The sequence below is a fragment of the Haliotis rubra genome, unplaced genomic scaffold (genome assembly GCF_003918875.1).
Source record: "Haliotis rubra isolate DU_JTF1 unplaced genomic scaffold, ASM391887v1 Scf47, whole genome shotgun sequence".
Lineage (NCBI taxonomy): Eukaryota > Metazoa > Mollusca > Gastropoda > Lepetellida > Haliotidae > Haliotis > Haliotis rubra.
In genome coordinates, this window is record NW_025767157.1 from 2,939,123 (window position 1) to 2,965,821 (window position 26,699).

General features: G+C 41.9%; 1 protein-coding gene across 1 annotated transcript; it reads right to left on the reverse strand.

Moving 5' to 3' along the window:
- Window positions 1-3,309: 3,309 nt before the first annotated feature.
- On the reverse strand, window positions 3,310-18,875 carry LOC124290656 (organic cation transporter protein-like). Its single transcript, XM_046727443.1, has 10 exons — window positions 18,337-18,875; window positions 16,856-17,081; window positions 14,922-15,025; window positions 14,578-14,732; window positions 13,429-13,597; window positions 11,323-11,535; window positions 10,638-10,864; window positions 8,711-8,892; window positions 7,570-7,721; window positions 3,310-4,306 (listed from the first exon to the last, which is right to left on the reverse strand). Exons 1-10 carry the CDS (start codon window positions 18,480-18,482, stop codon window positions 4,222-4,224), a joined length of 1,659 nt encoding a protein of 552 aa, XP_046583399.1. The 5' UTR covers window positions 18,483-18,875; the 3' UTR covers window positions 3,310-4,221.
- Window positions 18,876-26,699: the final 7,824 nt, after the last annotated feature.

The window sequence follows — 26,699 nt, forward strand, 5'->3', positions numbered from 1 at the left end:
CATTTATGTCGTGTGTGGACGATGCAGGGACCACATGCCGGGCAGACAGAACGCTCCAATATGACATTTATGTCGTGTGTGGAAGATGCAGGGACAACATGCCGGGCAGACAGAACGCTCCAATATGACATTTATGTCATGTGTGGACGATTGAATTACAACATGCCAGGCAGACAGAACGCTCCAATATGACATTCATGTCATGTGTGGTCGATGGAATTACAGCATGCCAGGCAGTCAGAACGCTCCAATATGACTTTTATGTCGTGTGTGGACGATGCAATTACAACATGCCGGACAGACAGAACGCTCCAATATGACATTTATGTCGTGTGTGGACGATGCAGGGACAACATGCCGGGCAGACAGAACGCTCCAATATGACATTTATGTCGTGTGTGGACGATGCAGGGACAACATGCCGGGCAGACAGAACGCTCCAATATGACATTTATGTCGTGTGGACGATGCAGGGACAACATGCCGGGCAGACAGAACGCTCCAATATGACATTTATGTCGTGTGTGGACGATGTAGGGACAACATGCCGGGCAGACAGAACGCTCCAATATGACATTTATGTCATGTGTGGACGATGGAATTACAACATGCCATGCAGACAGAACGCTCCAATATGACATTTATGTGATGTGTGGACGATGCAGGGACAAAATGCCAGGCAGACAGAACGCTCCAATATGATATTTATGTCATGTGTGGACGATGCAGGGACAACATGCCGGGCAGACAGAACGCTCCAATATGACATTTATGTGATGTGTGGACGATGGAGGGACAACATGCCGGGCAGACAGAACGCTCCAATATAACATTTATGTCGTATATGGACGATGCAGGGACAACGTGCCAGGCAGACAGAACGTTCCAATATGACATTTACGTCGTGTGTGGACGAGGCAGGGACAACATGTCGGGCAGACAGAACGCTCCAATATGACATTTATGTCGTGTGTGGACGATGCAGGGACAACATGCAGGGCAGACAGAACGCTCCAATATGACATTTATGTCGTGTGTGGACGATGCAGGGACAACATGCCGGGCAGACAGAACGCTCCAATATGACATTTATGTCGTATATGGACGATGCAGGGACAACATGCCGGGCAGACAGAACGCTCCAATATGACATTTATGTCATGTGTGGACGATTGAATTACTGCATGCCAGGCAGACAGAACGCTTCAATATGACATTTATGTCATGTGTGGACGATGAAATTACAACATGCCGGGCAGACAGAACGCTCCAATATGACATTTATGCCGTGTGTGGGCGATGCAGGGACAACATGTCGGGCAGACAGACGGCTCCAATATCACATTTATGTCATGTGTGGACGATGGAGGGACAACATGCCGGGCAGACAGAACGCTCCATTATGACATGGATGTCATGTGTGGACGATGCAGGGACAACATGCCGGGCAGACAGAACGCTCCAATATGACATGCATGTCGTGTGTGGACGATGCAGGGACAACATGCCGGGCAGACAGAACGCTCCAATATGACATTTATGTCATGTGTGGACGATGCAGGGACAACATGCCAGGCAGAAAGAACGCTCCAATATGACATGTGTGTCGTGTGTGGACGATGCAGGGACAACATGCCGGGCAGACAGAACGCTCCAATATGACATTTATGTCGTGTGTGGACGATGCAGGGACAACATGCCGGGCAGACAGAACGCTCCAATATGACATGGATGTCGTCTGTGGACGATGCAGGGACAACATGCCGGGCAGACAGAACGCTCCAATGTAACATTTATGTCATGTGTGGACGATGGAATTACAACATGCCAGGCAGACAGAACGCTCCAATATGACATTTATGTGATGTGTTGACGATGGAATAACAACATGCCAGGCAGACAGAACGCTCCAATATGACATTTATGTCATGTGTGGACGATGGAGGGACAACATGCCAGGCAGAAAGAACGTTCGAATATGACATTTATGTCATGTGTGGACGATGCAGGGACAACATGCCGGGCAGACAGAACGCTCCAATATGACATGTATGTCGTCTGTGGACGATGCAGGGACAACATGCCGGGCAGACAGAACGCTCCAATATGACATTTATGTCGTGTGTGGACGATGGAGGGACAACATGCCAGGCAGAAAGAACGCTCCAATATGACATGTGTGTCGTGTGTGGACGATGCAGGGACAACATGCCGGGCAGACAGAACGCTCCAATATGACATTTATGTCGTGTGTGGACGATGCAGGGACAACATGCCGGGCAGACAGAACGCTCCAATATGACATGGATGTCATGTGTGGACGATGCAGGGACAACATGCCGGGCAGACAGAACGCTCCAATATGACATGCATGTCGTGTGTGGACGATGCAGGGACAACATGCCGGGCAGACAGAACGCTCCAATATGACATGTATGTCGTCTGTGGACGATGCAGGGACAACATGCCGGGCAGACAGAACGCTCCAATGTAACATTTATGTCATGTGTGGACGATGGAATTACAACATGCCGGGCAGACAGAACGCTCCAATATGACATTTATGTGATGTGTGGACGATGGAATAACAACATGCCAGGCAGACAGAACGCTCCAATATGACATTTATGTCATGTGTGGACGATGCAGGGACAACATGCCAGGCAGAAAGAACGTTCCAATATGACATTTATGTCATGTGTGGACGATGCAGGGACAACATGCCGGGCAGACAGAACGCTCCAATATGACATGTATGTCGTCTGTGGACGATGCAGGGACAACATGCCGGGCAGACAGTACGCTCCAATATGACATTTATGTCGTGTGTGGACGATGGAGGGACAACATGCCGGGCAAACAGAACGCTCCAATATGACATGGATGTCATGTGTGGACGATGCAGGGACAACATGCCGGGCAGACAGAACGCTCCAATATGACATTTATGTCGTGTGTGGACGATGGAGGGACAACATGCCGGGCAGACAGAACGCTCCAATATGACATGTATGTCGTGTGTGGACGATGCAGGGACAACATGCCGGGCAGACAGAACGCTCCAATATGACATTTATGTCGTGTGTGGACGATGGAATTACAACATGCCGGGCAGACAGAACGCTCCAATATGACATTTATGTCATGTGTGGACGATGGAATTACAACATGCCGGGCAGTCAGAACGCTCCAATATGACATTTATGTCATGTGTGGACGATGGAATTACAACATGCCAGGCAGACAGAATACTCAAGAATATCTCTGAAGGCATCCACGAGCCATTTTTAGAAAACCTTCGACGCAGAGTAGGCAAATACACTTTATTCATTTAAAAAAGAACGCATTCATGGTAAAATCAATATGTGTGAACTGTATGTGGATCTCAATAAAGACATGAAACTAACATGATAACATCCTTTAGACGTGTATTTAACATTATATGCTCCTTGATGGTGTACGCTGAAGAAGTAGCCCTAGGCGCTGATACAGACAAAGAGGTTGTTATCCCTATAGTGTCATGTCCACATGTCCTTTCAGGGGAGGTTGGGTGGCCTAGAGGTTACAGCGTTCGCTCGTCACGCCGAAGACCCAGATTCAATTCCCCACAATGTGTGAAGCCCATTTCTGGTGTCCGTAATTTGCTGAAAAATTGCTAAACTGAACTCACTCATTCACTCACTCACTCATGCCTTTCATCTTTTAAGTACTACTTAGGAAAGACCAGTAAAGTAAACATGTCGGGTGCTGGTGTTAGACAGGTGTGTAAAATGTCATCATACATTTAATGTTGCACATTCATGAACATGATAAAGGTATTCTATATAAGATATTATATACATATACCATTTGAGTCACTTGAAGTAGAAGTTGATGGTAAAATACAAACGTTATTATTATGGTGCTCTGACATAAAGGAACCCCCATACGATCGACAACCTACCTGTCTAATCAGATGAGTGTTCTGTGATTATAAACTTTTAATTGACCGATTTCAAATACTATACCCTTCCCTCGTCGCTATAGTGTCAAAAACGGCGGATGCAGCGCAATTTCTTGAACTGAATTATATCATAATGTTTGTTTGCTTGTCCCCATGTGTTTCATATGAAATAGACATGTCCGTTTACGAAGACATTAAAACAAGGGTTAATAATTCCTACGGAGGTTTAGACATACACACGCATATATAGTGATATAAGCTGCCCTCTTCTCTTCACTTTAGTCTTGATCGAAGGTTGGATTGTCGCGCTGCACCGTTGTGTCATAGGAGTGGTCCAGCTGATAGAATCTTTTGCCTGTGTTCCTGGAAATAGGAACATCATAGTCACCATCAATTGTCTTCATAATACAAGTGGACCCGTGAAGATCTGGGTTAGAATTGAACTTCAGCAACCCATGCTGGGATGTAAGTGGCGACTAACGGGATCGGGTGGTCAGGCTCGCTGACTTGCTTGACAAATGTCATCGTATCCCAGTTGTGTAGATCGATTGCTCATGATGTTTGAATGTCTGGTCGATTATTTCCAGAATGTCGCCACATAGCTGGAATATTGCTGAGTGCGGCGTTAAACAACAAACAAACAAATATACAAGTATTGCAAGTGAGTTACTTTGTTATGGATAGCGTTGCCTAGTGTCCTTATGATACCGTATCACTCAGGTCTGGTGGCACCATGACCGTGTTGTCTGGTTACCATGGAAGTGGTAAAGAACAGCTACCTTTCACACTGGCATCCCTCTCAAAAGAATCAAAACACTTTTATGATAAAAGCGACAAAAGCCTTTCAACATCCACAAGAAATATCTGCCAAAAGCAGAGTCAATTGTAGAATAGTGACTACATCATGAGTATATATTTGTTTCAGCAGTATTACAGCCGTACGATGTTGTTTGTAAACAAATCGAGTCTGGACCAGACAATCCAGTTATTGTCACCATGCGATACGATGACAGAGATGATGATTTTGTTTCATTAAAACTACGGTTCTCTGGCTCACCTAAGCTCGACTTTATTGATCATGTCCCAGCTGCATAGATCGATGCTGGTGACAATCACTGGATTGTCTGGTCCAGACGAGATTATTGACAACCAACCTTCATATGGCTGATATATTGCTGAGTGCGGCGTTAAACAATAGAGATCCAGTCTGGTGAGTTTCAAATGAGGTAATCGCCAACATGGTGAAAACGAGAAGTCGAGAAACTTTAGAAGGCTTTATCGGCCTAAAATATGCTTAAATGTAGGGCAACTGTGTTAATCCGCGAAGCATGGGAAACAATCACAACAGTTAACCAAGGCCAAACAAGGCTCCTTTTGGATGCACTTGTGCAGCGAGTTATAGTGCAAGTAAACTCAACATGGCAACTTTGCAGATGTTCATACTTTAGGACAGACTAATGACTGATCAAAATTCAATTTGGAAAATGGAAATAGGGAAACAAACAGAGGAGGATAAATGACAGGCGAAGTCGTATCCCAAACATATCTTCATGCCACGAGTTCAGAAAACCAAGTGTGTTTATTGTGTATTCTCTGATGCAGACTCGATTGTTTGAAGATGGCGTCGTATAGCTGTAACGCTGATGAATGCCTCGTTAAACAAACACGTACTCTTGATATAGTCAAACTGGTCATACCCCAATTTGCCGGACAGCTGATGTGATGATTAACAGTAACGGTCCGCTAGTTTGCCGATTATAGTCTGTTTTTAGGGAGTAGTTGTGACCCATAGTTTCTTTTGGGGGACTTGAGCGTTTGGCAGACTGCGTGCGAGCTCATTAATTAAGACACCAATTTATTTTGAGTGAACTCGATTTTTAGTAACTAACTTGAGTGAACTCGAATTATATTATCTAAATTGAGTGGATGATTATTCTTGTCATTGTGCCTGTATATAAAGAATGTAGACATGGTTCTCTCATTGCAAAATACCAAACGTCCAAATTCAAGGGAAGGTAGACAGTTACTCTATCTCGGTCAAAAGTTTAGGGTTAAGAGCACAAAAAGGGACCGAGTTCGTTGGAAATGTTGTAAGACAGTCTGTCCTGCAACCGCCAACACCGTCAGTGATGTTCTCAGCTGTTCCAGGAACATACACAACCATCATCAAGATCAATTTCAGCTTCACATTGACACCTTTCTTGTCACGTTGAAGACCAAAGTCCGGAGGGATTCCAAACCAGTTCAGGGTATTTACAATGAAGAAATAGACAGTAAGTTTAACATTCTGGACATGACCTAAATACCGTACCTTATACTTAAGATACTGAAATATACAATAGATTTTGTAAATGGAATATCAAGTCAGTGATATACCATATTTTATAATTTCATATTCTACATTTGTAATATATCTTATGTTTTTAGTTTCAGAACTCCGGAGAGATGTTCCCGAAGCAGTGCCAACAGTGCCCGCTTTCTACTGTACTCGTTCCAGCCTGTACCGAGCCGAGGAAATGCCAAACCTCCCCGACGTTTTCACCGAAACGGCTACTGTAGGATATTGGTCTGTAATGTGTCATGGTATTTCCCGGCTGTTAATTTAGTAATGTCCGGATGTTAATCACGGAAGTATGAGAGCGGAAGCTGTGCGTTTCGTCTGTTGTGAGATGGCGACCAGTGAACGATGTCAACCGATCTTGTCTCATGTTATTGTTGAGTAGTTCAGGATCGAAGGGTCTACGGACAAATACACAACAGCTACCAACACAGACTCCTGCTCCATGCTACTGCTACTGACCACAACAAGATCATGATATTTGCTACGGAAGAAAACCCTCGCCACCTTGCTGCTGCTGCTGTTTATTATTGTGATGGGACTTTTAGCATGTGTCCTTCTTTATTTGATCAAATCTATACTATAAATGTTTTTGTTGAGGGGGAAATGTTTCCTCTAGTGTATGGCCTGTTGCCTGATAAGTAACAAGGAACCTATGCAGATTTCTTTAGACTTCTCAAGCAGAAGGCAGCTGAGCACAACATCAATCTACGACCTTCAACGTTCTTCAGTGATTTTGAGAAAGGTGCGCTGAATGCAGCAAAGGAAGAGTTCCAGTGTGAGGTTAAGGGCTGTATGTTCCATTACAGAAAAGCCCTGTTGAGAATGCAAGAAAACTATGGACCGCAGGGTGCTTACAAAAATGATGACAACGTGCGTACATTTGTCAGGCGTGCATTAGCATTTCCTTTGGTTACACCCCAAAGGCATATAGGGATCTTGTCTCAGACCTGGTTGGTGTTCCTGTGTTGGAATAATTATGTATATTTATGAAAAAAAAATTATGTATATTTATTTATGTCTTCAGTTACCATTTTCTGAACATGAACGAAATATGTATATGTATTTATGAATTTACCATGAAGAGAAAATGTACCAAAACTGTTGGCACTGTGCACTTTGTTAGACCGAGACAGACAATAAGTTAATCCCCTATTGTTTAAGGGATAATCGCGCTTCAGTGAATTTTTATCTAGAACAAAAGCGTTCGGCAAAATTGGACAATCGACTCTGCTTTCGAAAGAGGAAAGGGTTTTGTCGTTCCTATTCCAATTAATTATATACTCACTTGGCAAAATCTTTAGCATCTTCAATAGTTTCGGGCAATGTGCGACGGCGAGTTTCGGGCAGCCAGAGAGCAAGAATCCCCGCCGTCAAAGCCAGAACGCCGAACACGATGAGGGGAAGGGCACTGCTGATGTCTCCGTCAACCAACACACCCTGTACACCAATATCATCTAAGGTTATATCCGTCTCCAGTATTTTGAGCCCGGCCGTTACACTATCGAGAGAAGATTTGCAAATACTCCTTCTGATATCATGACAATATACAGTGCACTTATAAAGGCTCCATATCATATCACGAGCATTGACTTACCAAGACTCCATGTGACGTCATCAATATATACAGGCGTCACGTGATATAATGAGCATATACGTTGACATAATCACGTTCCATGTCACAACGTGAGCATCTGAGTAAACTCTCAGAGGCTCCATGGGATGTCATGAGTAGACTGAGTGAGTGAGTTTAGTTTTACGCTGCATTTAGCAATATTCCAGCTATATGGTGGCGGTCTGTAAATAATCGAGTCTGGACCAGACAATCCACTGATCAACAGCATGAGCATCGATCTACGCAGTTGTGATACGATGGCATGTGTAAACCACCCAAGCCTGACCACCCGATCCCGTTAATCGTCTGACAAGTATGGGTCACTGAAGATCAGTTCTAACCCGGATCTTCACGGGTCGTATGTACAGTGAACTTATTAAGGTTCCAAATGATATCATGAACATATAAAGGCGATTTACTTAGACCCTGTATGATGTCATGAAAAGATACAACACAGTTTAGCTTCATCTCATCTGATGAGCAGAATAAACTGTGTAACAATAAATGTGATATTATCACAATATACAGTGGACTTATTATGGCGTTATATACTGAGGCGTCATAGGATATATGAGAATATACAGCAGACTTACTAAGGCTCCAAATGACATTATAAACATCTACAGTGGAATTATTATGGCTCGATACAGAACACTTACCAAGATTCTACACAATATCATGGGCACATACAGTTGACGTATAAAGCTTCATATGATATCATGGGCATACACAATATCCTTCCTTAGGTCCCAATGGGAACGGATATGTGCATATATTTCTATTATGGAGATTATGAAAATCCTGTTATTCTCACCAGGTCTGCAATGTAAGGGGCGATAATTAGACCGATACGCCCTGAAAGGGAGCTGACGCCAATTCCGGAGTTGCGCACAAGAGTTGGAAAAAGTTCAGCAGCAAAAACATAAATTATGGCGAAAGCTCCTGATATTCCAAATCTTCCAACCATGCAAAAGGTCACTGTGATCCATTCGTGCTCTGAAAAGGGACAAGAACACCAGAACGTACTTATACGGGATCTTCGGGACCTTCGTGACCTCGGGAACTATACTGTTACAAAATTAGGGACTATTCCATTTTGGGGTGATACTAACTGGGAACAAATGCAAGTTTTATGTACATGGATTTAGAAAATGATTTTTCCATTCTACGACTTTTGACTTTCGTGCAAACACGCACTTTGGTGCAAGCGTTTTTCATGTTGTGCACGTGAACATGTCGGGTACATTTCAGTGATTCAAATAGCAGCCTGAACATATTGCTTTAGACTCAGTTACCGAGTCTTCAAAAAACTCTCACTGAATAATTCGTTTTACACAAGGTAATAGGATAATATCTAGACTATAGTCTGTTTGGGTCAAAATGATACCGATGAATCACAATCTAACACCAACTCGGTTCATGATCACAAATTCATTTCAACGGAGAATGTAATGAAAACATTAGACCAACTCTGGAAAAAAAAGTTTCATAACCTTTCTCTCCAAAATAAAAAGTTACTTAACAAACTATCATCATTTTGTTTTGATTATCCGTGTAAAGTTTTACGAGGGTAAAGTAACAGTAAACTGATTGAGGAACAGCATCAGGGGCGGGGAGCACTTGCAACTTAAGGCTGTGATTCATCGGTATCATTTTGACCCAAACAGACTATAAACGTCGTGAAGGGCTACATGCAGTTGTTGGAAGTACTTGAGCACAATAGCACATTCTTGAGCACAATAGAACATTCTTGAGCACAATAGAACATTCTGGTGCCAGCTCTTAACGTGTCACAGTCAGTAGGAAGCAGATTACAATCACGATATCGACAGGCGCACAAGAACGTTTCATCAGAACGACTGTTTTTACGAAACCGTGGTCAAAGTGCCTCTCAAATTGGAGATGAACTTTACAGAGCTACGTGTGCTAGTGGACTTTTGATTCGTAATCGGCTACACAGATGGAACCTGCGTGACCGATGTCCGCGTGTTGTCCTACGGTTGATGGCACCGTCACATTACCGCAAAAAGTCGTTGGTATCAAATGCGGCTCCGCGGGACCAATCTTCTTATGGAAGTTAAGTTTTCGAATGAATCGAGGCTTGCCTTGGCGCAGGCGGGATAGACGTTTTCATGCCCTTAGCGTTAGACAGAACGGTCGTATTGGAGTGGCTGCGGCTAGCAGAACATCTTCACGTGTTTTTCACGGTGGTGTAGTGGTTAGCGTGCTGGCCTCTCACGCCAAAGGCCCGGGTTCAAATCCCGAAGGAGATACCAAAATTTGAGACCTTGGTCTCATACTGTGTTGTGTTCCTGGGCAAGGCACTTCGTCCACATTGCACTCAGTCCACCCAGCTGTTCAAAATGGGTACCTGAGAAGCGGATGTACGGACCTATACGGTCGCGCGAATCGCTTAGTAGCAGCTTTGAAAGTACAATTCCGTCAGGGTAATAATGTAACGCCAGAGGGCAGCATCGTGTTGGATTGTAGGCGCAAAAATTATTATTATTATTATTATTATTCACTGACGTGTCACTTGGCAGCACTACCGTGACAACATCCGTGCTGTTTGCGCATCAACGTCGACGTCGTTTTGTGTGTGCAAGGCTACACACTGGAATGTACTTCTTACACATATTCTGTCGAAACCTTCGGATGCGTGACAACTATCTATCTGTCAACATCTTTAAAATGGTCAGACATTATAACCATTATAAGATGGGAAAGGATGTGCAACTGACCTTGACCTCCATAGGTGACAGGGAAAATGGCACTAAGGCAGGCGATCCCTCCTATTAACATACTTCCACAGTGGAGAGGTTTCCTGCCCAGTCTGTCAAGCAGGAGCAGAACCATGACGTAGGCTACGGTTTCCATGATGTTGCCGATGGTGAAGTTGAGGAAGATGTCACCAACAAGGGTGCCAATGTTATGTATCAAGCCATAGAAGACAATGGTGACCACAAACCTGTTTAATTATATCAATGCTCGATATATTTCCCCTTTAACTAGCAATGGTCAGAATGGATATACGTCGCATTGTATTCCTTTTCCTAACACGCCTATATACTGTTAATCTTTTTCCTGCAATATTTTCCCGTAAAGCAGAAACATATACCAAAGGGCATTCATCTTGAGTGTCAGTTTTCTAAATTCAAATCATAACATTTGCAATTCTGGCTGAATATGTATTAGTCTGAAGAAGATCTACCTACAAAATTTCAGTATGCATTAGGGACCTACAAAATTTCAGTATGCATTCGGGCAAGGTTGCGAAAGTATTGTATACATTATGAAAAAGGACTAGGTTATGCGAAAGTTCGCTAATCCTTATCCTTATGTGTTGGAAATTTTACTGTCTTTGAGGATCATCGACTCGGTATTAAAACCAACCACCCTTGCATTTCTCAATCCTGTTATACTGACCAATTGAAGAAGATGATGAGACTTCTAAAAAGGAGCACTCGGGAGGTGAACATCTCTGTGACCTTGGCCTTGGGACCGGCATCCAGTGTATCCTTGTCAAATAGCTTCCGCGGAAGAGTCACACCGTTCACGTCTGCCGCTATCCTCAGGATTTTTTCTGCCTCCCTCTCACGGCCAACCGACAACAGCCATCTTGGAGACTCGGGAACAGCCCTAAATATTTTCAAAGCTGTTTCAATATAAATATCTAAAAGTAAAAAATGAGTAATAAACAGAATCGTATGGCGGTAGGTGTTTTTCTGTAAATAAGAGATTTAGATTCAGATGGGGCGTAGTAACGGCAAATATTTCATTATAAAGATACACGTCAACGGAGTAACTTTGTCATGCATGTTTGGTGTTTGTAATACCCTGGCATCACAGGTAAAGTAAAGGCAATATACTCACAAGTATCGAGACGATATACTCACCAGTACAAACCCAAGAAAACTACTATTGGGATGGTTATGGTGAGCTGCGGGTGAGGCTAAGACGATCTACTCATCAGTATAAACCCAAGAGAACTACTATAGGGATGGTTATGGTGAGCTGGGGGGTGAGGCTAAGACGATCTACTCACCAGTATAAACCCAAGAGAACTACTATAGGGATGGTTATGGTGAGCTGCGGGTGAGGCTAAGACGATCTACTCACCAGTATAAAGCCAAGAGAACTACTATAGGGATGGTTATGGTGAGCTGGGGGGTGAGGCTAAGACGATCTACTCACCAGTATAAAGCCAAGAGAACTACTACTATAGGGATGGTTATGGTGAGCTGGGGGGTGAGGCTAAGACAATCTACTCACCAGTATAAACCCAAGAGAACTACTATAGGGATGGTTATGGTGAGCTGTGGGTGAGGCTAAGACGATCTACTCATCAGTATAAACCCAAGAGAACTACTATAGGGATGGTTATGGTGAGCTGTGGGTGAGGCTAAGACGATCTACTCACCAGTATAAACCCAAGAGAACTACTATAGGGATGGTTATGGTGAGCTGTGGGTGAGGCTAAGACGATCTACTCATCAGTATAAACCCAAGAGAACTACTATAGGGATGGTTATGGTGAGCTGTGGGTGAGGCTAAGACGATCTACTCATCAGTATAAACCCAAGAGAACTACTATAGGGATGGTTATGGTGAGCTGCGGGTGAGGCTAAGACGATCTACTCATCAGTATAAACCCAAGAGAACTACTATAGGGATGGTTATGGTGAGCTGCGGGTGAGGCTAAGACGATCTACTCATCAGTATAAAGCCAAGAGAACTACTATAGGGATGGTTATGGTGAGCTGGGGGGGTGAGGCTAAGACGATCTACTCACCAGTATAAAGCCAAGAGAACTACTATAGGGATGGTTATGGTGAGCTGGGGTGAGGCTAAGACGATCTACTCACCAGTATAAACCCAAGAGAACTACTATAGGGATGGTTATGGTGAGCTGGGGGTGAGGCTAAGACGATCTACTCACCAGTATAAAGCCAAGAGAACTACTATAGGGATGGTTATGGTGAGCTGTGGGTGAGGCTAAGACGATCTACTCACCAGTAAAGCCAAGAGAGAACTACTATAGGGATGGTTATGGTGAGCTGGGGGGTGAGGCTAAGACGATCTACTCACCAGTATAAAGCCAAGAGAACTACTATAGGGATGGTTATGGTGAGCTGTGGGTGAGGCTAAGACGATCTACTCATCAGTATAAACCCAAGAGAACTACTATAGGGATGGTTATGGTGAGCTGCGGGTGAGGCTAAGACGATCTACTCATCAGTATAAACCCAAGAGAACTACTATAGGGATGGTTATGGTGAGCTGTGGGTGAGGCTAAGACAATCTACTCACCAGTATAAAGCCAAGAGAACTACTATAGGGATGGTTATGGTGAGCTGTGGGTGAGGCTAAGACAATCTACTCACCAGTATAAAGCCAAGAGAACTACTATAGGGGTGGTTATGGTGAGCTGTGGGTGAGGCTAAGACAATCTACTCACAAGCATAAAGCCAAGAGAACTACTATAGGGATGGTAATGGTGAGCTGTGGGTGAGGCTAAGACGATCTACTCACCAGTATAAACCCAAGAGAACTACTACAGGGATGGTTATGGTGAGCTGCAGGTGATGCCAGTCACGGATGAAGTAGGCAAGACATCCAACGAGGAACAGGCCAAAGCACCAGAAGAACTGGATGATAACACCAGCGTTGGTTCGTTTGGAGGGACCAACGATTTCCATAACTGGAAAGATAATATGCCGAGTTTTGGACCTTGACATGATCCATGCAAACTGTTGGTGCAGTCTGTGTTCCAAACCAAAATGTCTTACTGTAATACTTACGTTTCCATGTACACTTATTAATGCTTGTTAATCATATTCCAAACTGACAAAGAAAATTCAAAATGAATACTGCAATTTTGTTCACTATATTGACCAAATAAGACCATATTACAAAAGCTACCCAAGGAGTCTGATCTTGCTGGAATGGAATGCAAACTTACTATGAAGGTTAAACAAATTAATTTGATAAAATCATTGTACCTAGACTTTCAAACAAACGTTCTGAATTAGGTTTATCAGACATATGCATTAACAATAGACACCAGGTGTTTGCGGAGACAGTAAACATATTCTGCCCTACCGGTAGCACCGGCTATTCAGAAAATGTGCCTAAAATATTATGTATATTTTGCCTGACACTGCACAGCAGTACTGCTGCCTTGAAACAAACCAGATAATCAAGTGATCGATAAACCGGAAAATCCAGTTATATAAGTTTGAATTAACACTCTTGTGTAGAAATACAGGGATTCCGATGCATATAGAAAAGTAACACCCCTGGAAAAAAGACTTGTTTTACAATATACTGGTGATCAGTTTTAAAGTCTCCGACCGAACGATTCTTTTGTACTTCACTCAGCATATTTAAATATGGATTTGAGTTTATGCTGAATATCAGGGACTTTCAGTCCACCAGCAGAAACATCGACCCACTGGAAATAAATATTGAACGTCAACGCTAAAGAATACCCAGTCATGAATATCTTTAGACACAATTTCAGTTTGGTGTAAAGGGAAAAGAGCTGTGAAGATTACATGAAAGCATCGCTGAAACTCAGTAATGACACAGGTGTTTGCGAAAAGGGTAAGCATGTCCTGCCCTATTGTAGCACCAGCCATTCACATAAGTTCCAAGAGCAGTATTGTCCAATAAACTCACCATACACGAAGGGGGAAATGAAGAGTGCGATACTGGAGGCACCGTTGAAGAAGCTGATTATGACAAAAACCAGGTAGTTTGGGGAAAAAGCAATCCCTATTCCTGTGCCAAGGTAAAGCACCGCAGCTAGCAACACTGACTTCTTTCGACCGCACCTAGAACAAGTCACAAGAAATGGTTAATTTGCAGACGGGGATTTCAATCGAATTTCATTCATGTCTTCTAAGATCATTGTGTTTTCTGTTCAGAAACGATGTTCACCTTATATTTACATTAAGTCACAACATAATCTCAACAGAACATTACGAAAGGGTACAGGTGACGTCACACTGGACAATACGTACAGATCTGAAATGATGCCGAAGACTAATGAACCGAAGAGAAGTCCTGCAAACAGAATGCTGTTGGCCAGAGATCGGAGTGCCCTGGTGCCACACACCATGTTGAGCTGGAAATAAACTAGTTGCAGTTGGTATTGTACAGCAACTATGAGTATTGCACATGGTAGTCCTATTTTAGGGGCGGGTCCAGAAATTTGGAGAAGGGAGGTGCACATAAATAATTAAGTCCAAAGGTTAGGGGGAAATACTCCCAAGCGATTTTTTTTCGGGGGAGAGGGGGATGGGGACAATACGAAAAGATAAGTCCTCTTTTAGCAGCATTCTGCTATATTTCTGTCTTCATATTTCAGCATGGTTTGATTTGAAACAAACCATGCTGAACAAAGACACGTTGACGACAGAAATGAAGGTATCTACCTCCTCTTTCGAGGCATGCGATAGTGTTACATATGGGGAATTCTAAAGTCGAAACTAACATGCAAAAGTATGATTGTGCGATATGTCCAAACACACAGTCCGCTCACTCAAAGCTGTAGGAGATAAATATAGGTATGATCTCAAACTCAGATGTATGTGTTAAAATATGGCGCCTACAGGATACTTAGACAAATGCAGGCTACTACTTCTCAGACAACTGTGTACAAATATATGTCATTCAACCATATTTGCCTGAAACGTATCGTATGTTCATACTTGATTATGACAGGCACTGGGAGAAGTATATAAATATAAGAAAAACCCTGATGGATAAACTGGATCTTGAAAATTATGTACTTTTAGATGAGAATGTTGAGCTTGCACTCTTCTGAGGGTTCAACACAAACACTATCTGAAATGTAAAGCGAGACTACTTGGAAAAGTGTATCATTGTTATTCTGTAAGTATGTCCTTAAACTAAAATATGTATTAATAATAACAATAATAATACAGTGTATTTGTGACTGAGTGAGTGAGTGAGTTTAGTTTTACGCCGCACTCAGCAATATCCCAGCTATATGGCGGCGGTCTGTAAATAATCGAGTCTGGGCCAGACAATCCACTGATCAACAGCATGATCATCGATCTGCGCAATTGGGAACCGATGACATGTGTCAACCAAGTCAGCGAAACTGACCACCCGATCCCGTTAGTCGCCTCTTACGACAAGCATAGTCGCCTTTTATGGCAAGCACATGGGTTGCTGAAGACGTATTCTACCCCGGATCTTCACGGGTTTAGTGTATTTGTAGAGCGCTAGACTCCATGCACTAGTGTACGCTCAAAGCGCTGCAACTTCTGTTACAGTCTGATTATTCTTACCCCGGATAACCCAAGCTGCCTGTGAGGCTCTAGAAGGTTCTAGTCACATGACGGCATGGTGAACAGAGGCAATTTTGGACAAACTCACTTGCCTAATGTGAGACCACATGTATCCCATGTGTTTCGATGTGGGGCAGGACTAATATCCTAGAAACTCTCAGGAATCAAGCTGCCAAACATGTTCACCCACCCAAGGATTATCCGACCTCGACGCTGCTTAACTTCCACTTATTTGTGAACTGAGCTCTATGTACAGGACCACGCGCCACGTCGTATTAGACTACTCCCTCTTTTCATCTGCTGTGCAGCAGTAGCTGGCATGTGTGTACATAGGTGATATAAACTGTATACCTACACAGCTTGTATTACTAGGGTTCATAGTTATATTTATGTACATACAAGCATCATGTATTTGCTCTGAGTAACATCAGGGATACTGTAAATCGGGTGTAATATCTGGAGGAAATAAAGGAATTCACCCATTCATTCTACCTCTGTCGGGGCGGTCGGGTAGCTCAGTGGTCAAAGTGTTCGCCCGCATAAGAGTGCAACGTGTGAAGCCCGTGTCTGGTGTCCCCTGCCGTGAAATTGCAGGAATATTGCTGAAAGCGGGTTGATACCATACTGACTCACCCTACCTCTGTCACGACGGTGTTCTTGAAGACAGAGTCGTCGTACACCCAGGCGCTGCATTCCTGGGTTGTTCTGTTCTGACCTCCTGAAACATCGTCCTTGTAGATGAGACAGGAGTCCCTGACACTGACGCCCTTCTCCGTCTTCCAGGGTATGGAGGCGTTAAGGAGGAGCTCGTGGTCAGGTCCTTGGACAGCGTATGTGTCGTTGCTGACTCCGGGGAGAGCACATCTACAATACACAAAAGCAGATACATGGAAAGTAATTATATATGTGTGTGTTTCTCTGTGTGTGTATGTGTGTGTGTGTGTGAGAGAGAGAGAGTGTGAGTGAGAGAGAGAGAGAGGGGAGAGGGGAGACAGACAGACAGACAGACAGAGACGGATACAGAGACAAGATTGTGTGGGTGTAAACTGGAGATCCTACGGGAATTTTAATTCTTGAACAGGAGAATTGATATTTCTTTGCTGAAGAAATAGCCTTAAAAGCTAAGTTGGCTTCGAAAGCTTGTGACGCACAATATGATTTGATATAATCTCAACTTTCTGTATGGCTTCGATACAAATACGCCATTCATAGTCTGGCTGTCAATGGAGTCAACGTGGCGTGCCCAACACCTTGAATAGATACAAGATGAGGTTGCTGTTCCGGAAACTGCCCTCTCTAATCTAGACACACGTGTAGTCTCTGATATAATACTTCAAATGCTAAACAAAATGGCAGCTAGAGAATAACCGAGAATTACAAGCTGTGCCCTCGCTTGTGAATTCAAAAGATTTTGTACTGACATTGAAACTTCAGTAATCTAGGTTTGTGTTGGCTGCCGTGGGAGAATTAGATATATATTTAGGGGTTGTGTAACAGACTATCTCCACTCTCCAGACGTTAGATGCACATTTAGGTTGATACACAGCAAATGTACCCCTCAAAGTCTCGTCTCAGGAAATTATACGTGTGTACTTGTGATGTGTCTAGTTTTAGTCATGTACCCTGAATAGCGTTGCCAGTATATTTGGGATAATAAATATCCTGAATTAGGAATACAGATTGTACATATCCTGTAGGTTTTGTATTTAGCGAGCCTAACAAGGAACATTTAACTTCCCAAACACTCACGAATGCTAACATCTTTTACTACAATGTCATTCTTAGATTTTAACGAAAAATGCGTCGTGTTGTTTCTCACCAAAGCTTCTCAACACAGTAGGCCGAATAATCGATGAGTGCATCAATACATTAGCGATAACTAACTAAACAGGCAGTGATGAGTTAGTAAGACAATCACTAACGCTACGACAATGAAACTTGATTTATAAGTACCAAAAATGCCCATGTGGGGAATCGAACCCGGGCCTTCGGCTTGACGAGCGAACGCGTTAACCACCAGGCTACCCTATAGTCCGATTATTTTTGAATGATGAATGGTACAGATAAGTGACGTTCTAAATGTGGTTACAAGTCGTATTCTTTGGTAGCATGGTCTCACCTGTGTTTAGGGATGTTGTGGGTAAAGACAGTGCTCATCAGCTGCACTCCGCAGAATATAGCAGGTGTACACATAAACAGGTAGAGGCGTTTCTGATGAAGACCAAACGCTCCAAGGTAATCCTCAAGAATTTCATCAAACTTCATCGTGAGGGACTGCTGTGTCACTGTGATCTGGCTCCTACATTCCTACAGTATGAACGATTTAGGTGTGTTGTGTTGAATAGGCCACCATGCTCTACAAAGCACTGGGACGAAACTACACTTACGTTTATGGGTCAGAGAACATTGGGTGAACAGAAAGTGCTTGTACCACCACACGAAGGAGCAGTATTCTCCAAGTCTTAACCACGCTCAGAAGTAAACGTGTCATTCGAGGCCCCAAACCTGTGTTTAACAACGTTGAGGGTAATGACAGAGCTCATCAACTGGAATCCGCAGGTGTACACATTAGCAGGTAAATGTTATGAAGCCCCCAGGTGATCCTCAAGAATTTCGTCAAACTTCGTCGTGAGAGACTGTTCTATCACTGTGATGTGGCTCCTACATCCACACACAGTATGGACTGTCTTCGTTGACGATTGAGGTTATAATTTTGAATAAAAAAAAGCACTGGGACGAAAGTGCACCTGCGGATATGGGTCAGAGAACATTGGGTGAACAGAAAGTGCTTGTACCACCACACGAGTGAACAATATTTCCCAAACTACGCTAGTCATCCGAGGCCCAAATGAGCAAACTTGTACTATACGCATCATTTGACTGCCAAATTTGCATTTTGTTACGCAGATCATAAAATAAAAGTGCATTTGGATGACTATGGAGAAATAAGACAGAGGTGTGTAAATATGACAGAGGTGTGAAATATGACAGGTGTGTAAATGTGTTAGAGGTGTGTAAATATGACAGAGGTGTGTAAATATGTTGTATTTATAACGTGTAAAAAACTTTACATTTGTGACAGTGGTTTAACCTTTTTCATGCCAATGTTCCCATATGGGAACATGTCATAAAAGGCTTTGTAACTTTTTTATGCGTTAAATAAATTAATAATGTTTTAACCATATTGATCTTAAGATAATTGCCAACGTTCTAGCATATATTCTAAATCGTATTTTGATTTTATTTAAAAGAATTGACGAGGGTCTCAAAAGGCCCCAAAAACGTGTTTTCAACCGAAAACGGTCTATAAAAAATTGACAAATACAATTGCATTATTTTAGAACTTTCTTCACATCTCCTTATAAACAAATGATGCAGGTATATAATAGTAAAAGAAATTTTATCATTGTAGCAGGAATTAAGGTAAAAAAAACTTGAATGTTCCCATGGCAGGATTATTGTTAAAATCAAATTTTTTACATAAACTGCATTAATACAAAAGAAAAACAAGGAATGATCCGTTCAGTTCTTTATTTAAAATAATATAATAATTATTGTATAATTGCTTTGTACAGGAAATATAAGGAAAAGTAATTCAGAATAGCTTGTCAGAGACTTGCTTGAAGAGGTGTGTCTGACAGTCTTAAAATGAGGTTTGTCACAAGGAAGCGGTAGATCGTTCCACAGTAGGTGAGCTGAGGCAGAGAAGGCTCGATCACCCATTGATGATTTCATGATTGGGACTGATAGGCGTAGATGGTCGACAGAACGGAGAGTACGGGTTGGTTGGTATGTGCAGACGAGGCATCTGGCACGATGATTCATCATAGACACAGTTTTAGGCTAGACGAATTATCTTGAACTGAATCCTTAAATTCATTGACAGCCAGTGGAGGGCCTTCAGGATAGGTGTTATATGCTCTTTTCGCGGTATGCGCGTTACAACCCTTGCTGCTGCATTCTGGATTCGCTGTAACTTTGGGATCAGAGATAAAGGAATATGGAAGAAAAGGGAATTACAATAATACAGTCGTGATGTGACGAGGGTCATAGTCAAGAAGATAGCAGATTTTACCGATGTTGTGAATGTGGGCGATGCAAGTTTTGCTAAAGTTCTTGACATGATTTTCAAGGAACATGCTGGATTGAAATATTATTCCAAGATTTCTTGCAGATGGAGTGGTTCCGACTTTGCTGTTGCAAAGGTTATGTAAGAGACCTGCAGTCACTTTCAAAAGCTGCTGTTTAGAACCTAGAAATTCTGTTTTACTGTCATTTAATTTGAGAAAAAAATCATCCAGGATCTAACCACACCCACATAGACTTCAATTTGACTGATTCTAGAAGCGGTTTTAGATGGCTTTATAGATCTGTAGATCAGATTATCATCAGCATAGAGATGAAAGATCAAACCGTGTTTCCTGATTATATCACCTATTGGAAGGATATATCTGCTGAAAAGCAAAGGCTCTAGACCTGAACCCTGTGGAACACCAACGTTAACTGTTGGTGTAAGTAAGGTAACATCGCCAATCTTGACAACCTGAGTTGTGGCGGACAGATTGGATGAAGCAAGAAACAACCTTTCATGTAACACCGAGTCTTTCGTTCAAGCGAGAAAGCAGTATCGTATGATCTATGGTGTTGAGGCCTGATGATAAATCATTACGATCTGCTGGCCCATTGCCCTGATGACGTCGTTATGGACACGAACAAGTCCAGACTCTGTGCCATGTTTGGATTTATAAGCACTCTGGAAGGCTTCAAGGTTATTGTTATTGAATAGGTGTCCTTCAAGCCTTCGGGAAACAATTGCCTCAAAACATTTTTAAATGAAAGACTGGCCGGTAGTTGTTTTAAGTCAACCAGATTTACATTGGCCTTTTTAATGAGATGAGTGACGACTGCCAGTTTGAAAACTTTGGGAACCGTGGCATCCCCCCAATGAGCTGTTGACCACATTGGATAATAGACTGATGAGAGAATCTAAGCTTGCTTTAAACAGCCATGTTGGTATGGCACCCAGACTAGAAGACGTTGCTTTAGCTTTGGATGTAACATATCTTATTTCTCCTGGATATTTTAAGGAGAGTTCACACAAATATGTACCATTGAAACAGGACTCTTTGAAAACCTGATTCTGCAGAGTATGTCTAATGTCAAGTTCTTGACATATATGCCATATCTTGGCGTGGACAAAATATGCAAATCGGTTGGCTTGAGATAAATTGTTGGTTCTGGAATTGTTCTGGAAGAGTGCAATTTGTATCCCACGTCCAGAGACTGTTCAACAAGGAATATAATTCCTTGAAATTACTGCAGTTGCGTTCTATCGAGGCGCATGCAAATGCTCATTTGGCTGCTGCTAAACCTTTATTAAAGGTCACATGCAACGTAAAACACAACTTTGCAGATTCTGATACCTTTCAGTATGGACTTACCGAAACAAAGCGTCAAAAAATGCAAATTCAACTTATAAAGTTGAAAAATAACGCGATGAAAAAAAAACGCGCGAAATCGGAGTTCAAACGTTTCACTAATTTTCCCCATACTTTTCTGGGGAATACGGGTTTCAACAGCTGGCTGCGCTCACAGCACGTGCGCAGTGAAATAGGTTCGCGCAACTTGGAAGCGGGCTGTCTGGTGAATACTCTGTGAAGGCTTTGGTGTGAGCTAGTTTCCTAATGTTTTGTTGATATCTCACAGGCGCGAGCTTTTTGTATGTTATGACAGTAAATAAACTGTTTATATAATTTCATTTGTCTATTTCACCACACGTTCTTCTTACCGAGTCACTTTCTCAGTTCGATACTTAAAAGCATTATTTACAGTTGACACGATTTCTAACTGTGATATAGATATGTCGTTGTCACAGACAAAACTCAATGTCTTGTTTTATTGACACCTGTGTGTCTGCCTGCCTGTCTGCTAATGACAATATTCAATACACAACTGCGATCACTGACCACATGCAATTTAAACTTAACACCAATCAGGCTATACACCATAAACAAAACGCATTGATTTATGGCCCGAGTTCGGTCTCTGTCACATTATGTAATTACACAGACAGGCAGGTGTGATACTTGAACACATGACATGTTATGATGTCTGATGATTGCAAAATGTTATACACAAAAAAATGAGCATGTATTTACAAAACCCAACATCTCTATATATACACACACAATGACCCGTGAAGGCGGCATCTGCTAATGAACCAGCCGTAACACTTGAGTGCACACCCACCCGCTCTGACTGGGTTCGGTATCCCGGCTGCTTCGTTTCGAGGGACGTAAACCCAAGTACAAAATATTGCACTTTTGATTTGCGATTATACGCTTATAATTTTGTTTATATGTTTTTTCATAATCAGCAATGCATATTATATGTCATGAATAAGTGATAATTGCGTTTTAATTATGTTTGATTTTTTTGGTTGCATGTGACCTTTAACATTATTCCTGGTGGCTTTGAAGAGCTGGCGATGAATATATGATTTTGAACAACGCCATTGTTTTCAAGCTGCACGGCATATCTGTTTCTGCCCGCAGATGTCATCGTTACACCAGCCACAGTGAGGACGAATGGCAACAGAACTATACATCAGAAGAGCATTCTTATCCAATATTCGTGATAAGCAAGAAGTAAACACATCAATCTAATCATCAACTCCACAAGATCGGAGAGTGACTGAAGCAGTTTAGAAGATCCATTGTCAACTGCCTAAAATCTATATTTTGAGTCTTCCTGTAGCTAATTTCTTTTCTCACTTGCTTAGGTTTAGTAAGTTTGACAGAGCACTGAAGAAGTGAATGATCAGATATCTGATTGCCAGTAACACCAACAACATCCAGAATATCACAACTATCTTTGGTTAGGACTAGGTCTAGTGTATGACCTGATCGATGAGTTGGACTAGACACGTGCTGTAGGAAATTGAAAGACACAAAGAATCGACATGGATACTGAAATCCTCCCAATAGAACCAGATGACCTAGTTCAAGGGCAATTTTGACAAGGCTGGGCTAACATTCAGAAACACTTACCACATGATTTTATAATTAGTCGCTGAAATTTTGCGAAGAAAACCTATTCCAGCTGCGTTAGTGGAGGTAGCAATCAATACCAATCTACTGCAAGTTATCTACCACCTCATCATCGTAATTTATGTGATTGTCTAACAAACATTTCATTATCTAGCTCTCGGAATATTCCTGTATCATCGATTTATGTGTTAAAGAAATTTATTCTCTAACTTTCAAGAAATAAAACATGTGTTGCAAAAATATAATTTTGTTTCATTTTTCTCGATGACCCTACCAATGTTCCCATCTGGGAACATACCGGTATCTCTGGAACCGTTTGTGATATCACTATGACATTTGGGAATTTTCTTAGTTACACCATTATGAGATTGTGTAATTGACAATTGGATCTAGTACCGGTATGATGAAGTGTAAATAAATCTGGAATAGGCATGACTTATTGACATATTGACCGATTTAGCACTCATTTCAATGGTTCGGTAACATAACTACCAACTGTCTCCCGTCAGCGTGAAGCAACCACGCCAGTGACGTAATGAGGCAATTAGTAACATATGGCGCGAGGATCCACTTGACCACAGATATTTCAAGCTTCCTGTGTAGGCTGAGTATTTGTTAATGGATGTACTGCATTGAAATTTATGGCAGCTACATACACATAATTCAAGACTCGCCATCCCCAGAATGTTAAATAATCAATTCCAAAATAATTTCTAGGTTATTAATTTAAACCTAAGGCGGACAAATTTGTTTTTGTCGCACTTTGTTTGCATTGAAAAGTCATAGTCATTTACAACCAGCTGGAAATGAATACGTGAAGGATGCAGTCAGTTGCAAGTTTGTTTTAAGGTTTGCATATGTGTAAACGTCAGTCCTTATATGCAACTGAATATCATAACATACCTGCAGCCTATGCTGGAATACAGATGATTATTTGCATTGATAGTAGAATGTCCACTGAAGGCACTGGCATACTGAAACAACATTTATTGACCACTCAAAGGAAACTACTCCTTTTCAAGAAGTAATGGGGCAGATTGTATTCACTTTTCGCGAACACCTGTTACCTGACTATTTCACAGTAGTTCATATGAATCATTCCAGAATCGTACAATAGACAATGCTATTAGCTCAGATCACATGATCATTGAAATATTTTATCGCCATGTTTAACGCACCCTGATGTGTAGAAGAGATACTGCGGGTACTACTGCATGGAGTTATGCTTAGTATAACACGTGTGTGAGCATGCGTGTATATGCACGTCCATATGCACTGTGTGTGCACAGGGCTTGTGTAATATCTTATTTGGCAGTCATTTCTCCTATTATCCATGGGGAAATGGAAACAGGGAAATTAAGGGAGCCATCAGTACACCATGTACACGATAAATACACCTCCAGGCCTCCAGATAAGCTGATAAACATTAAAAAATAAGCACAACTCATTCAACTTTGAGTTCCCTGCGCACAAAGAGTCCGAGGAAGCTATGTGTCTTTATGGTGTACCACAGCGATCGGTTCTCGGTCCTGTATTGTTCTCTTTGTATACCAAAGAAATTGGCGACCTGCTTTGTGAGAAAGCTACTAATCATCATCTCTATGCTGACGATACTCAGTTGTTTGATGGTATTACCAGGGGCTGTGACAACAATTCTGACTTAACCAGAATTGAAGATGCCAATACCAAACTAAAACTAAATGAACACAAGACAGAGGTTATGATTGTTGGCACAAGTAACATGTTAGTGAAATCACAACATGATCAGTTGAATGTTGGGAGTATGGTCATTCAGCCTTCTCCATATGTCAGAAATCTTGGCGTCCTACTCCAGTCTGACCTCTCCAGGAAGAAACAGATCTAGGATGTATGCAGAAGACGTTACTTCCATCTGCGTAACATTGGACAGATCAGACATCTCCTGACAGAGGATGCTGCGGCTGCCCTGGTGAGAACACCGATTCTCTCTGCTCTGTTTACCAAAGTGGAACCTCAAATCATTAGGCTACAAGTCTTACCCGAACATGGTATCGGTCAGTTGGAAATCTCTCCCTGATGACCTTAAGCAGTCTCCAACCCTTGAAAACTTTAAGCGTCACCTCAAACCTTTCTCCACAAAAGGTTCTATGGACTTCAATAATGCCTTATTGATTGTTAGCGCTATGAGCACACCTGGTGTGGAGTTTGGCGCTGTATAAATGGACACATTATTATTTATTATTAGCCTTTGTGAGAATAAAACCTTAACCCATTATTTTACATATTGGACAAATCTGTGATCATCTTCTTTTAGTACCCATAATATGAGCATATAGAATCTGTTCCAATGCTTACCCTTGAAGATGCATAAGTTTCTAAGCCATGAATACAATTTACAAAATTCAATTTCCATTCAAAGTTAACATAGAAACAATCAGGAAATACCAGCACCTATTACAATTAAAAGGAAACTGTTGGAAATGTTCTGTGACCAAACATTTACTGAGTTATCAACTTTTGAATTCTTGTTTGGAAATGCCTTGCAAATCCGGGCTCAACATACATGACAAAAGTGCTTGTGCATACGGCAATATAGAATGAGCATATGTATAAAGGAACTTACGTACCCTCTCTGGAGGACAATAATTTTAAAATTCTTTAACCCCCTTTGAAAGTACAGCCACTAACAATCTAAGTTACTAATCTAAACTACCAATCGTTAAAATATAGCTATTTACAAAACACGTTTCTCAGAATTCATCAAATAAATCAATCTCTAATTAAATGAAAATGAACATTTGTAAATAAAGATCCTTGACTGTTTTTTACACTGAAATATTTATCCCTTATGATGGACGTGTACATAGTTCTCTGCAAATCGACAGAGGTCATACTTTCACACGGAGATGAGAAGTCAATGGCCGAGATCTTTAACAAGTTCTTCGAAGAGAAAACCGCCACCATTCGACAGGACATGGACTCCGCCTGTGACCCGGATTCTGATGTTTTATTTGAGACATCAGCAGACTCAAACTGTGCTCATTCAATCCTTTAACGGAAGCTGAAGTAGAAATGATCATACGCTCCTCAAAACCAACTTCCTGCAGACTAGATCCTTGTCCAACAAAATTCCTAATGGATATAGTCGGATCATTTTGCCGATCATCACAAAGATCATTAACCTGAGTTTGTCATCTGGATGTGTCCCATCCTGCTTCAAGCGCGCTCTGGTTAAACCTCTAATAAAGAAACATCCACTTGACTCTGAAAATTTGAAAAATTATCGCCCTGTCTCCAACTTGATATTCTTTTCCAAAATCTTGGGAAAAGTGGTTAAACAACAACTCTCTGTCTACCTCCTCAAACATGGCTTAATTGACAGTCACCAATCGGCCTACAGACCAGCTCATAGTACAGAAACCGCCCTCTACTGTGTACTCAGTTCTATCAGATC